The sequence below is a fragment of the Sinocyclocheilus rhinocerous genome, unplaced genomic scaffold (assembly GCF_001515625.1).
Source record: "Sinocyclocheilus rhinocerous isolate Xijiao unplaced genomic scaffold, SAMN03320098_v1.1 scaffold1065, whole genome shotgun sequence".
NCBI lineage: Eukaryota > Metazoa > Chordata > Actinopteri > Cypriniformes > Cyprinidae > Sinocyclocheilus > Sinocyclocheilus rhinocerous.
Genome location: NW_015628720.1, coordinates 1,345,556 through 1,358,192, shown reverse-complemented (window position 1 = coordinate 1,358,192; position 12,637 = coordinate 1,345,556). Strand labels below are relative to the sequence as shown.

The 12,637-nt window shown below is 38.0% G+C and overlaps 1 protein-coding gene across 2 annotated transcripts in view; it reads left to right on the top strand.

Annotated features, from left to right (window-relative positions):
- Nucleotides 1–1,876: 1,876 nt before the first annotated feature.
- LOC107738346 (copine-7-like) overlaps nucleotides 1,877–12,637 on the top strand; it is a 64,923-nt gene continuing 54,162 nt past the window's right edge. Inside the window, exons 1-2 of one of the 2 annotated variants that reach the window (XM_016550092.1) lie at nucleotides 1,877–1,899; nucleotides 3,938–4,490. In XM_016550092.1, coding sequence (XP_016405578.1) covers nucleotides 4,212–4,490 — 279 coding nt within the window. In that variant the 5' untranslated portion in view covers nucleotides 1,877–1,899; nucleotides 3,938–4,211. Of the gene's footprint in view, nucleotides 1,900–3,937; nucleotides 4,491–5,803; nucleotides 6,077–12,637 lie in introns of those variants that run through there. The other variant, XM_016550091.1, reaches the window with a different exon arrangement.

Here is a 12,637-nt window from a genome sequence, read left to right as displayed (position 1 = left end):
TGAGACGTGCGGATCCATGTGCAAGCTTTATTCACAGGCGTGGTCAGAAACAGGCATGGGTCAGACAATGGCAAACTGGTATGGAGAAGACAAGGCAAGGGCAATCCGGTAAACTAGCGAGGGTCAGTCGACGGCAAACGGAATCCAACAGGGCGAGACAAGAGGGATAAATCCAGGTACACAGGCAAAGATCAGAACATAGGAAAACAGACAAAGCAAGACTCCGCTAAGGCTAGGAAAACTAAGCAGGCTCCGTAAGGTAGCTATCAGCTAAACAATGATATTCGCTAAACAATACTCGGCAGAGGGAAGGGATCAGAGTGAGTGTTAAATAGGGGATGTGTGATTGATTACAGCTGTGTGCAATCAGTGCTGTGTGCAATCAACTGTGTGTGTCATCAGTGCAATGGATAATGGGATATGTAGTCCGGGGTGATATGCAACAGTGTGTAGTGCGAGAGTCAATGAAATGGAAAGGGTGACCTCTAATGGCTAGCAGAAGTTCATGGACCGGATACGTGACAGAGTGCATTGAATTTATTTAATACACGAGTTTCACAGTTTGAGTTGAATTACTGAAATAAATGAACTTTTCCACGACATTCTAATTTATTGAGATGCACCTGTATGTGAAGACAAATATTTTAGGATATATGCTTTTTTTAAGAGCCCCAAAATAAAACTCCAGTCAGAGTTTGAATGATAGCATTAGGTATCTTAGTAATATTATGTAAGAATAGTCTAACAACGCTAGTTTCACCACTTTCACCATTACACCACTATTATGCTATCAGAAAAAAATGCATCAGCCAATAACATAAAAGCATTTCAATAACTCTAGAGCCTTGAACATCGTGCACATGTGACCAGGCTAATACTAATCCATTCCCACACTGACATTGTTCTGAGATCCTGGTTACAACGTTTTTCTTTTAATTAGTACAGGTTTTGTATTTCTCTTTTGGAACTGATTGGTTATAGACTTCACTGATCCGAGCTCAGCTTATGCACCTCAGATCCAACAAATAATGAACAAAGCAATATTTGTAGATCATTTTGTCAATGTTCACTCAAAAACCCGAGGTGAATACGCTCAGATTGGTGAGGTGTATAATCAGTCACTTTCAAAAAGAAATATAAAACTTGTGCTAAATGTAAGAAAACAAGTTGATGAAATGATTGAATCCAATATTTGATAATAAACAAGAAATTCAGAAGTTAGTTAATGTGGTTAAAAAACACCAGTGGTTCAGAGACTTTAAATAATTAAACAAATAATAGAAGAATTCTGTCAAAATTCCATAATCATCCTTTAAGGAAGTGCATGGAACTGGAAGGAAAATTAAAAATCTCCTCTTTATGTAAGGATATGTCAACACTCCATGATTTTGTATGGTAGGCTAATTTAGTATAGTTTTACTTATAACCATGACCTTGAGGCTAGTAATGTCTAAACTGTACACTGAACTGTGCACACCAACCCTGTTATTAAAGATTTTTTATATTACATCCCTAAGTTTATATAAAAAAAACCCCACTCAAAATCTCACAGTGGCACATGCAATTCATGAAAGTAGACTATTATAGAAATTGATTTTTTAAAATCATCTTCTCAAAATGGATCCCTTATAGGCTATAAATGACTTCTGCACATTCATTCAAGCTTGGGATGCCGATTCTTGCCGAAACTGACGTCAGTCAAAGACTTTTCCCAGCTGAGGCTGTTAAATTCACTCCAATGTAGGTCTTCGACGCAACGTGACTATAGCGGGCAAGTGTCAGCCGCTCCGCTCCGCTCCTCTCTCTCTCACTTCCCTTGTGCAAAATTTCTCTCTCTCTCTCTCTCTCCACACACACACACACACACACACACTGAGAGAAGAGCAGCAGCAACAGCAGGTGAGAACCCAGCTCTCTTATTTAGACTTAATAGATCATGTTTGCTGTTAGTCATCAAGGAATTTGAATGATTATTATTGTTATTATTATTAATTATTATTATTACTACTATTAGCCTATATGCTGCTTTGCATATACAGTGTTGTTAGTTAGGCTATAATTAGGTTGTTTACATGTGATATCTAACTTGTCAGTACTTGCAAATCTTTGCGGAATGGTAAAGGATGCAGTAAACATAAACTATGCTCGTTAATCGACAATTATATTAATAAGAGTTTGATAAATAATAGAGGATAAAGTGAACTGTGGGTTAATTAGGCTACTAAACAGATGTTGGGTTGCAGACGCGAGAGAGATTAAGTCAACTGGACTAAAGTGGCATCTATTAACAGTCACTTCGTGTTACTTTATTGTCCTTTTCTTCACGCTGTTTTACACTGGATTCTTTGCGTTAAACGAGAAAAGTTTGGCGTATTCGTGTTGCATACTAAAACTATGTAGACTCATCACGTAAGAGCCAATTACATGAAGATCAAATGATCACACGTTTATTTGTCGTAGCCTGTGATTCTTAACTTGTGGTTCAAATGTTAAGCATTTGAATCAAATGATAGTTCAGACACACGAGATAGCAGTGTAAGAAAGCTCACTAACGGTGCTGTAATTTCCTCGCTAGAATGGCTGGATTGGTTGTTGTAGTGAGTGGATATAAATGTGAGAGAAGCTGTCCATGATCTGTGCTGCTGAACCACGCGCGCTGGAGCGCATTGCAATGCTGGCTGATAGATTTACGCATTGCTTTAGCTGATTTGATCTTTCAAAGGGTGAATATCTAATACATAAAACGCATTATTAATGTTACTGGTAATGTGATATCGAAATATGATCGCAGGGCACGAATTATAGGGGACGGGTTAGATTGAGCACTATAAAGGAAGTCCAATTAAAAGGTGCGAGGGGGCTAAAAACGACATAGTTCTATTTAGACGTGTTACAAAGTTAGATGACAAGTTAATCAGAGCGCCTACTTCGACCGGGCGGCAAAAACACGCTGGCAAGGAGAAATCGCGTTTGTTTGGAAGCCAATCACGCACAATTTGGCGTTTAAATGACACGCTTGGCAGTGGAAAAAAAAATCAACTGTCCAGAGACGCGTTTTTCCCCCAGTTTAATTTCTTTGTACTTTTTTGAACCAGGTGTCATGCGCGAGGCGATGCAAAACAGCCAGACGTATGCTACGTACGTTTACATAAAAACCAAGGAAAAGTAGCGCAGTGGAATGTAAAAACGCGTTCTGGGTGAACTGCCCCTAAACTATAGCAACGGTATCCCTCACTTTTTAGTATTATAATCACAGAACATCGAAAAAAGAAACAGTTCCATTACTTTTCCCACTTGATTACAGAAAATATCACAATATATTTAAAAAAAAAAATGTAACGAAAGTTAGTTGAAGTCTTGGAGCACGATGCGCGAAAATTCGGGTTTCTCTATTTAACTCTACAAAGAAGTTAACCCACTTCTGTAAATTTAAACACTAAAAATGCAAGTAGGCTAAATATAAGTAATATAGCCTACAGGTTTCAACAGAATGTTCAATTTTAAAAAATTGTCCAATGATCAAGATATTCTGACTGCCAGGTTAAAGGGTTAACCTGATTAAAATGAAAATGATGGGTACAATTTTTGCCATTGTCAGTAGTGTTAGTGATATGTGAAGCATATATAGCTCACACAGGAACCACTTTCAAACCAAGCAGCTTTCTGTTGGTCATCACAACAAATATGCTTGACTAACTTCAACTGTTGCGAAATCTGAGTAAGGAAATCCAACACGTGGATGTTCACGTAATTAACTCAGTCCATGCAATTATACTGTATCTATCTACTCACATGTGAATCCTAACTGTGTGTACATAAGCTGTGTTTTTGATGACAATGTGGTGTCAGTGCTTTTGACCATTCATTGGATGTTAAAAGTACATTTAGAAAGTACATCCTGATATTTCTTACCCACACATGCTTATTTCTCACTTAGGAGTCTGTTGTGGAAGAGGCTGTCAACTAAAGATCTCATCTGGGATTTTGCTGTTGTAATACTAATGGACATCTCTGATTTACAACATCCCATTTGATCCCTTTAAATCTGAACCACTCCCAGCAGCCCATTCTCCTCTAAAGCAAATCAGACATAGAGATGTCTTTCTGTAGAGAGCTTTAAGTCGAACTGACAGATATGTTTTAAGACATCCCACATCCTTTGCTTTACACAGAAACAACACAAGGTCACATTAAAAAAATCGACTCCCTGCATGGGAGAGTCCTGCTTCAATCAAACTGAGGCTTTTAAAGATCAGCCCATTGGCACTGCCGTCTCCCATCTCCGGCTGACCCTCCGCACTCAACTTTCTGTCAGGATGAGTGACTCACAGGAAGCGACGTCCCCAGTGGCCGGCATAGGAGGCCCTGTCGCTTGCGTATCCAAGGTGGAGCTGCGTGTTTCCTGCAAGTCCCTGTTGGACCGAGACACGCTCAATAAGTCTGACCCCTGCGTCATGCTCATGGTACAGAACCAAGGTCAATGGACTGAAGTGAGTTTCCTTTTTTCCTTTTGGTCTCAGTAGTGGTTTTAACCACCATTTGCAAGCTATGTTTGAAGGGTCCCCTGCTGGCCATAAGCAGGTTACTCAGTTAATATCTTTTGCCCTCACCCTAACTTTTGCCCTGGACTAATTGGGCTTAAATACATAGATGAAGTGGCAAAAACCATAAAGGTAAACATAAACTGCAAAAACATCTAGCAGTGCTCAAAAATGTAAGATTTTGATTTTAGTAGTTATAAGTTATACAGGTTTACATGGACGCCTGTTTTCATAATGGAATAAAAAATACAAAATGTAATTGCAACTTTTAATTTTAACTTTTACTTTTAACTTAAAAACGTTCAGTTTTTCTCAGAATTGTGAGGCAAAAATGTAGAATTGCGAGACAAAAAGTCAGAATTGTGATAAAGAAAGTTACAATTACCATATCATTTTTTATTCCACACTGGAAACAGGCTTCCATAAGTTTTAAACAAAATATACTCACTAAAATATCTGAAAAAAAAGGAAATGTGCACTTTTTATTGAGAAGGATGATAATTTACAAATGGCTGATTAATGGGCCTGGCCAACAGGTTCTGAAATGAACAGTTGCTTATGGCAAGAATGCCCCCCAAATTAAAGATATATGGGCAAAAAATGCCCCTGTGTGAGTTGTTGTTATTTTTGTGATATGTGAAGCATATCTCACATAAAAGTCACTTTCAAACCAAGCAGCTTTCTGTTGGTCATAAATACACTTGACTAACTTGAACCCGTTGCGAAATCTGCATAAGAAAATGCTTCGCCTGCACACAAACTTCCTGATCACAATGTGTATGTCCAACACGTGGATCCTTGTAAAATATTCATGTTATTAACTCATGCAGTTTATATATTCACTTATAAACCTTCTTGTATATCTGTATGTAAGCTGTGTTTTCAATGTGGTTTCAGTGCTTTTGACCATTCACTGGATGTTAAAAGTACATTTAGAATGCACATCCTGATATTTCTTACCCCCACATGCTTATTTCTTGCTTAGGAGTCTGTTGTGGAAGAGGCTGTCAACTGAAGATCTCGTCTGGGATTTTGCTGTTGTAATATTAATGGCCATCTCTGATTTACAACATCCCATTTGATCCCTTTAAATCTGAACCACTCCCAGCAGCCCATTCTCCTCTAAAGCGAATCACGCATAGAGATGTCTCTCTGTAAAGAACTTTAAGTCGAACTAACAGATGTTTTAAGAGATCCCACATCCTTTGCCTTACGAAGAAACAACACAAGGTCACATTAAAAAATCGCCTCCCTGCATGGGAGAGTCCTGCTTCAATCAAACTGAGGCTTTTAAAGAACAGCCCATTGACACTGCTGTCTCCCATCTCCGGCTGACCCTCCGCACTCAACTTTCTGTCAGGATGAGTGACTCACAGGAAGCGACGTCCCCAGTGGCCGGCATAGGAGGCCCTGTCGCTTGCGTATCCAAGGTGGAGCTGCGTGTTTCCTGCAAGTCCCTGTTGGACCGAGACACGCTCAATAAGTCTGACCCCTGCGTCATGCTCATGGTACAGAACCAAGGTCAATGGACTGAAGTGAGTTTCCTTTTTTCCTTTTGGTCTCAGTAGTGGTTTTAACCACCATTTGCAAGCTATGTTTGAAGGGTCCCCTGCTGGCCATAAGCAGGTTACTCAGTTAATATCTTTTGCCCTCACCCTAACTTTTGCCCTGGACTAATTGGGCTTAAATACATAGATGAAGTGGCAAAAACCATAAAGGTAAACATAAACTGCAAAAACATCTAGCAGTGCTCAAAAATGTAAGATTTTGATTTTAGTAGTTATAAGTTATACAGGTTTACATGGACGCCTGTTTTCATAATGGAATAAAAAATACAAAATGTAATTGCAACTTTTAATTTTAACTTTTACTTTTAACTTAAAAACGTTCAGTTTTTCTCAGAATTGTGAGGCAAAAATGTAGAATTGCGAGACAAAAAGTCAGAATTGTGATAAAGAAAGTTACAATTACCATATCATTTTTTATTCCACACTGGAAACAGGCTTCCATAAGTTTTAAACAAAATATACTCACTAAAATATCTGAAAAAAAAGGAAATGTGCACTTTTTATTGAGAAGGATGATAATTTACAAATGGCTGATTAATGGGCCTGGCCAACAGGTTCTGAAATGAACAGTTGCTTATGGCAAGAATGCCCCCCAAATTAAAGATATATGGGCAAAAAATGCCCCTGTGTGAATTGTTGTTATTTTTGTATCATATGATAAAGTTAAGCAATATCACACAAGCAAGAGTGCTGTTTCCCCTAAATACAAGCAAGTTAATATTAAGTTACTTTTTTAGGCACAATCTTGTCAATATTGTTGTTTTTGCTCTATTTTGGCATTGGGAAAATAGTTCCAAACAAAGCCACGGCAACATACAGTGGTGTTTCATTCCTTTTTGAATGGTGTTTTTGAATGAAACGACTGAGGGAATGATTCAGTGATCCATTCAATAGAAAAGCTAATTTCTGTCTCTGCTGGCCAATATATCAGTCTATAACTAATTATAAATAAATACATTAGTATTGTATTTTTAAATTGTACATTTGTAGTGCTACAGGATCACCTTTCTGTTCTTCAATGATTAGAAAACAGGTCTAAGTGTTAGGCCTAGGCTTTAGGTTAGAGATTCTTGGATGGGTATAATTTCGCGCAATGCCTTCAGTTGACATTCTGATAGTACACTCTTAAAAATAAAGGTGCTTCAAAAGGTTCTTCACAGCGATGCCATAGAAGAACCATTTTTGGTTCCACAAAGAACCATTCAGTCAAAGGTTCTTTAAAGAACCATCTCTTTCTTACCTTTTTGTAATCTGAAGAACCTTTTTTCACCACAAAGAACCTTTTGTGAAACAGAAAGGTTCTTCAGATATTAAAGGTTCTTTATGGAACCATTTAGACAAAAAGGTTCTTCTATGGCATCGTGAAGCACCTTTATTTTTAAGAGTGTATAGGGCTTGACTGTGAAGGTTGACTGGGCTGTGAGTGGGGGGAGTGGGCACTTTTTGGAATGAATCTAGGCGCATGGAATTGTCACACAGCAGGAAAGGACGCTTGAAGCAAAGAGAGCGACCACTGTGGTGGTTTTTTTTTCCATATCAAAGCAGTCAGTGTAAGAAAAAAAAATTATCTGGAGCCACAGCAGTGGTGCTGAAGACAGCTCGGCAAAGCTGCGAAGCTGTCTGCAGCAATGTGTCAGGCTGAAGGATGAAATCTTAATCCTGGCCCCATTATTCCAACAACTGTGCCACGTTCAACATCACAGTGAACAAAGTGAAAGATGCCACCCTGCTTCAGCGTTCGTTGCATTCAAAAGATTCCCATTTTAAAGAGCGTCCACATGAAACAGGCAAAGACAAATGAAAAAGCCATTGAGATATTATTGTGGACTTTGTTTTCTGAGATTTGTTTGACAATCAACATGAGTTGAGTATCTTGAAATAACTGATTACCATAATACAGACGCTTTGTACTTCAGATTTTCTTGCATATTTCCATGTGCAGGCGATGAAAACAGTGCTTCATCTTAGTCCATTTGAGACTAAATTACTCTTTGCAGTGAAATTCGTTTTTGCATCTCAAAAACGTTCAGCTCTCTACATAGCATATTTCAGTCACACTTAGAGAGCAGCGGTACACAAAGATGAGCAGTGTAGGAAGGAAAAATGGTTATGCTCTGCAACCGTTTCATCAGTGTGGATAAGACAATCATAACGCTAAATGCATTATCTTCACACTGCATGCCAATGATTAAGTCTGACTGCAGCTGCAAGTTGTTTAAAAACTGATGGTTTGAGATGCATTATTATGAACATGATTAGTTTTCATTGTGAAGTATTTGATATGCTGATGAGAGTTCTGGTGAGTGTGCTCTTAAAGGGATTGTTCACCCCAAAATGACAATTCTGTCATTATTTATTCACCCTCATGTCGTTCCAAATCCGTATGACTTTCTTTCTTCTGTGGAATGTAAAGGAAGATCTTTTGAAGAATGTTTTAACTGTCCATAGAGTCAAAGTCAGTGGTGTCTAAAAACAACACCGGACAGTGGACACTATTGACTCAATGTATGGACATTATATGAACATTTTTCAAAATATCTCCCATGAAATGAAGTAAAATGAAATTTTCATTTTGCGGGGAACTAGCCTATTCCTTCGTCATGATGGCAACAGTGAAAGTGTGCTGTGTAAAATATCAGCACCAGCTAACAACTGAATGAATGATTGATTGTGAAATTGAGTTTTGGTTTTTCGGAATCCAATTTTTTTATGTAATCTTCTTTGCATATGAAGATCCATATTTGACAAGCTTTCTTGGTTTTCTTCACAGAATGACAAAATACAGTCTCTTAAGCTAAAGAGTTTCTGCATACTGACATAGCATTGGAAGAGCCACTGTCATTATTTTACTGTACTAATATAGATACTCACTTTGAATATCATTTGCATGGTTTTACACTTCAGTCAAAGAGCAGTCTTATTTATCTAATTAATTATTTCCATCTTTTCCCTGATATTAGCTTTTACACATGCCAGATTGCTTTCACAGGAGCAGAAAAAAATTATAACCACATTCATCTAATATTAGACACAGACATTTTGCCAGAAAGTCAGTGCAAAACATATATGCAATGCCGTTTTCTTGTCCTCGGCATTAGTCTACATTTTCTGTCTTGAATGTCCGCCAGGCGTTATCTTGGCATACGTGTCTAGGATGTGTCAATATAGTTTCATTTTGCAATTCCCATGTTATTCCCATTAGATCCGATGTTTTCATGATGAACTGGAGCATGTTGCATTGATCCATGATCATATTACCACAATTCCCAGAATATAATTTAAACGTTAGGCTTTAATTTCCTCATGCAAGCAGTGAGCGTATGAATCGTAGACATTTTGCCAGAAAGTCAGTGCAAAACATATATGCAATGCCGTTTTCTTGTCCTCGGCATTAGTCTACATTTTCTGTCTTGAATGTCCGCCAGGCGTTATCTTGGCATACGTGTCTAGGATGTGTCAATATAGTCTCATTTTGCAATTCCCATGTTATTCCCATTAGATCCGATGTTTTCATGATGAACTGGAGCATGTTGCATTGATCCATGATCATATTACCAGAATGCCCAGAATATAAGTTAAACGTTAGGCTTTAATGTCCTCATGCAAGCAGTGAGCGTATGAATCGTCACAGCGTGAGACACTAAGTGGGTGCTGCTCTACAATCGCTGAATGTTCAAAGCAACAGATATGTGTGGCGGGCTATTGTCCTTTTTGCTAAAAGCATTCATTTAAATAGCTCAGTGACGACATTAGGCATTAGACATAATGGAATTTTTTTGTTAAGACGTCAAGTGGTTTGTAAGAAGCTTACCAAATCTCTGACTGCTGTCAGTTTTTGTTATTTATATCTTCCAAACGCAGTCCCTCCACAGCAAAGACTGATATGGAAAAGAGGGGTGGCAGGATTTAAAAAGACTGACTGTTTTTAATATTACTTGGGGCACAAAATGTGAGTTCATTATGTGAATGCGCCGCACTGTAGGAAAACTTGAGTTCAATATTGAGTCCAAAAATTCTCCAGAGAATATCAAAACAGATTTTCAGAATAAAAAATGCCTGTGCACAGTGCAAGGGTGTTCTGGGTGGTTGCAAAGCAGTTCTAAATGGTTGTTGGGTGTTCTTGGTTATTTGCAACACTGCTGCTAACTGTTTACTATGGCATTTTTGGGTGGTTGTCAGGGTGTTTAGCTGGGTTGTTGCTGGGTAGTATGTAGTTGGTATATGCTCTGCCAAACTGTTTAAGAATTAAGAAAGTGCACACATTAACAATGTACAGTCAATGGATGATTACCGCAAAATCCCTTTCATATCTAACCAAAAGATGTACATTGATTTCCAAGGAATGCATCAACTAATATAATGCATACCTTGGATGCAATGTGAGTTGCTTTAAGTATCTGCCAAATGCATAAAAGTAAATGTAACTGTTGAGGCTGCTGCCATTTATTTCTTTTCACATCTTACAATAGATAAGTGAGAGAAACTTTGAGCCTTAATAACCTTAAAAGACAAAAATTTGAATGGTTTTGACTTGTCAGAATATTTTAATGACAGTAATTCCAACATGATGTGAACACAGCATACGCATTAGCAATAACAATAATAGTCTAAATCCCAAAGTATACTGATTAGCATATGTGTACAGCCCAGCACATGGTCTTTCAAGTTACACGGCATTTGATCAAGTGTGCAAATACAGGCAGCCGATGCATGTGCATTAAAACGTTTGGTTGTTGTCCAGTGTCTGCACTATTTCTCTCCAGGAGTTACGACTTATCAGAATGTCATTGTATTGGTTTTAGCTTGATTTGCGGGTATCTCGTAACCTTTTTTTTATCATGGGCATCCATTATTGTTGTAATCTTTAGTAGATTGCTATCATTAATACAGTTTTTTGCCTACTATATTGTACGGAAGTGTGCATATTCCAACATAGATTATGCACACAAAAAGAACGGCCCTCTACCTGCATTGTGACCCACAAATCACGATAAAACAGTTCAAAGTCTTGTAGAAGCAAGCTAAAATGGCATGTTTTTTTTAATTATCTCACGTTTGCTTTTGCTTTTTTCACGTTAACACTATTGGTTAGATTTAGTTTAGCGTAGGTGATACATTATTTTCAAATGCAATAGAGCATTAAACTTTTTTGATTTGCGGGTATCTCGTAACCTTTTTTTTATCATGGGCATCCATTATTGTTGTAATCTTTAGTAGATTGCTATCATTAATACAGTTTTTTGCCTACTATATTGTACGGAAGTGTGCATATTCCAACATAGATTATGCACACAAAAAGAATGGCCCTCTACCTGCATTGCTCCATATGTATGGCTTTTCTGAAGTAAACTTGCTCGGTAGCTCACCTGGTACAGCACTGCGTATGAAACACAAATCACGATAAAACAGTTCAAAGTCTTGTAGAAGCAAGCTAAAATGGCATGTTTTTTTTTTATTATCTCACGTTTGCTTTTGCTTTTTTCACGTTAACACTATTGGTTAGATTTAGTTTAGCGTAGGTGATACATTATTTTCAAATGCAATAGAGCATTAAACTTTTATTTCATTTCTGAACTACCGCAATACAACAACCGCAATACAACAACAAATAACATAACAAAACATTGTCAGAATCACGTCTGAAAACTCACATTTGTTTTTGGATCAAACTGAACACGCTTTTAGCTTCACTCACTGCACATGAAAGTGTCTCAAAACGTGCAAGAGACAACATTTTGAAGAAATCCTACCACAGGCACATTTTTCAATGTGACTGGGTTGACATATTCAGATGTAGCCATTGGTAACTGATTCAGACCATGTGGATTTTTGTCTCTATGTTGTACCAAGTGCTTCTCTGATGCTCTTAAACCATTAGGTGTTCCACTATCTGCTCATGCAGCACCTATCAATGGGGAAGTGCCATTGTCATGCAAAGCAAGAGCTAAAATTAAGTGGGAGCTAAGCCTACTCATATCTCTCTTTGCGCTCCCTTTCACTTTCTCTCTCTCTCTCTCTCTCTCTCTCTCTCTCTCTCTCTCTCTCTCAAGGTGAACACTACATAGTATGTGCAAATATAGCATAATATTCTAAGACCCTCATGAACCTCCCATGTAATCTCTCTACGTACAACTCCCTTAGGCTACATACATCACTTCATTTCTCTCACTGCTTCTGTTATACTTCTCAAACATCTTAAAGCTGCCACTGTAAGGGGTAAAGAGACAAACTCCGGTTCATTTAACAGCCCCTTTACAGCTCTGTATAACTCACTATGAGGTTCTTTAAGTCGACAATAAGATCAAAAGTCTCTTCCTCTTGGTTTCCTTGCTCTCTATATATTTGAAGTAATGTTGAATGAAACAAAAGTTTGACACATTTGTTTATTCAAAGCTTTTAACAGTCAAAATTGTTAGCAAAGAAGCTTAATATGGCGATAAGTCTAAACTAGCAGTGAGCAAAGAGTGGTAGGTTGATAAAAGCTCAAATGAGAAATCCACTCAAAAGTACGCAGCCTGTCGCCTCACC